Genomic DNA, 2,796 nt, shown 5'->3' on the forward strand with positions numbered 1-2,796 from the left:
TGGGGTTAAATCTGCTTCCGTTAAAATGCTTTAATAAGTTTTTTGATGCATTTTTTATGATAATTAAAAACTAAATGGTCTTAATTTAAAGTTAAAAACATAATCTATTTTCATAAATATATTTAATGATGCATTTCTCAGAACTATTACAATGTGCAATATGGTAAATGCTTTGTTTGGTTTCATTTCTTTTAAAAGTTTTTCACCTGTTTAATTAAATGATTATCTGTAAAAAAAACACAAGAAGAAAAATAAAAAACAGTTTGGTCATTGAGTGGAATCCAGTTTAATGTTGAGCTTTATACAACCCTTCAAGTGTGGGAATAGAACAGCAAAGATTGAATCACTTGACAGTTTGTCATAAAACTCTGTTCTGTTTTTAGACTGAATCAGATGAAGACGGAAAGAGAAAGATCAAAGGCAGAGATGAAAGACCTGGAGCTACAGCTCTCTGAGATGCACGACGAGTTGGACCAAGCCAAGAAGTCAGAGGTGATAAATACAGAGAAAGAATTGCTCCTTCAGGTCAGAAAGAACACAACAGGAAATCAGGAGCCAGTCTTTGGGAAGGTTTCTCCCCTGACATTATGTATGGATGTGTATCAGGATTTGGCACAGCTGCGTGCAGATTTTCAGGAGATGCAACAAGCCAAGGAGGAGCAGGAGGAGGTGCTGCACCACAGGGAAAGGGAGCTCAGTGCCCTGAAGGGGGCTCTGAAAGAGGAGGTGGAGACTCATGATAAATACATCTCTGCTTTGAAAGAAGAATACGAGCTGGAGCTGGAAAAGCTGCTTGGTGACTTGCAGCAGGCAAAGGAGGTAAAGTTACATATTTTTCCACTTTTTTTATACATCTGTAATGACATTTATTCTGACTCTGCTTTTCATTCCTAAGAGCAATGCTTACCTGGGTCAGGAGAAGGCTCAGGTGGAGGAGGAGAGAGGGGCAGCTAAGGTGCAGATGAAGGAACTGATCCAGGAAAGAGATCATCTGAAAGGAAAGGTCCGAGAACTCAGCAACAAGGTGGATCAACTGAATCAGGCCATCCAGGAGTTTAAAACCACCGAGAAAATGATGGAGCAGAGAACAAAGCAGCTGGAGGTGAGAGGGTGGAACAACCTGAAACATAGATGAGCATCATTTGCTTTTTTAATCACGTTTCCTGTTTCCTCCCTCAGAGGGAAAAGAACCAGGTGGAGGAAATGTTTGAGGATGTGAGGAGGAGCGAGGAGGAGCTGTGTCAGTCCAACCAGTCTCTGCTTTCCCGCTTGGAGGATGTGCAGGTAATAAGATAAAAAAAGCAGTCAGGACACGGATCCTGTAAAAGTATTCACACCCCCTTTTGCTTTTTTTGAGAAGAAAATTACACTAAAACCCATTTAGTTTCTTAAGACTGCAAAAATAAACATAAAATGGAAAATAAACCAAAGATCAACAAAACAAAATTACTGATAACTGAAAACTAAAAACCCCCAAAAACGGGGAGAAGCACAACATACGTATCTTCTCTGATGTCCTTGGAGGTTTTATGCAGACAAGGAAAACAACAGACAGGGAGAAATATGAGGAGAAACTTAAAGCAAAGGTTATGAACCAATCTCCCAAGTACTTATGGGAAAAAATAAATATTCCGGAATGGATGCATCTCTACAAAGACCTGGAAGTCCACTTTAACCCTTAAAGCCGACTGGTGCAGCTGCAGAAAGTCATGAGAAGTCCCATTTCCTTCTAGACATGCATGGATACGGTTAACACATCTCAAATGTTTCCCTCTAAATTAGACCAATTTTTAACTTGGCTAATAACAGAAAATTAACTCTGGACATGTAACTCACTGTCGGGAAACACTGAACTATCATTGCAGGTAAAGTTAATTTATATTTCACCTTTCCCAGTTAAAAATAAAAATTTGCTTCACAAAGAATAAAAGATGAAAGCATGACTGACACAAAACATGAATATAAAAACAATATAAACACTGAAAATATATGAACATTTAATAAACAGTAAGGAAAAGTATGAATGAGAGGATTTTAAGCTGAGAGAGGATTCAGAAGACAGAGAGTTTTTCAGTTTTTAATCTATTGGCAAATATATAGAAAACAGTAGATATCGCAGCTGGAAGTTCTTTATCATTTCGTAGCATAATATCTATCATCACTGTAAAGAATATTTTTATAAGTTTGTGTTAACATTTTTTTTTTTATGTATCAATCATGTAAGGTATTTTTATTTTTTTAATTTAGTTTTATCATTTGAAATACCAAAATATGCACATAACTCACTTTCTGATTACAGATGTCAATAGCTGCTCATTACTACATCAGTAGCGTTTTTACAAAATAGAGTTGAACTTTATGTTTATTACACTGGCAAAAGTACAGAGCAATGAAATGAACTCTCTGCATTTAACCCATCCCCTTGGGTGTCATGATGGGTCTTAAGTTTTTAGCCCACATGCAGAACACAACGGAGGCTGGGTAAAAGTTTAACAGAGTTTACTGAGTTTGCACAAAAAAACAAGATCATGAACTGGATCTGGAACTGGTCCAGGCAGCTTCACTGAAGTCTGCAGAGATGATAGTTTGATTAGGAAGCAGGCTGATGAGTTATGAGTCTTAGATAATTCAGGAGTATACCTTGATAGGGTCCGGGCTTCTCTTTGAGAGAGAGGGAACTGTTGGGTCCAGAGACTGTTTGTTCAGCAGAGTCCAAGAGCAGCTGCAGCGTCTTGCTTCTGACTTAAAGGCACACCTTGATCTGAGTTTCCAGCTCTTAGTTAAAGGAAAATTCCG

General features: G+C 38.0%; 1 protein-coding gene across 1 annotated transcript; it reads left to right on the forward strand.

The window, feature by feature from the left end:
- The first annotated feature begins 177 nt into the window (after positions 1-177).
- On the forward strand, positions 178-1,311 carry LOC107105185 (cingulin-like protein 1). Its single transcript, XM_015405307.1, has 4 exons — positions 178-525; positions 607-819; positions 896-1,102; positions 1,180-1,311. The coding sequence occupies exons 1-4, from the start codon at positions 394-396 to the stop codon at positions 1,294-1,296; spliced, it is 669 nt and encodes a 222-aa protein (XP_015260793.1). The 5' UTR covers positions 178-393; the 3' UTR covers positions 1,297-1,311.
- The last annotated feature ends 1,485 nt before the right edge of the window (positions 1,312-2,796 follow it).

Source organism: Cyprinodon variegatus, unplaced genomic scaffold (genome assembly GCF_000732505.1).
Source record: "Cyprinodon variegatus isolate N-32 unplaced genomic scaffold, C_variegatus-1.0 Scaffold2126, whole genome shotgun sequence".
Classification (NCBI taxonomy): Eukaryota; Metazoa; Chordata; class Actinopteri; order Cyprinodontiformes; family Cyprinodontidae; genus Cyprinodon; species Cyprinodon variegatus.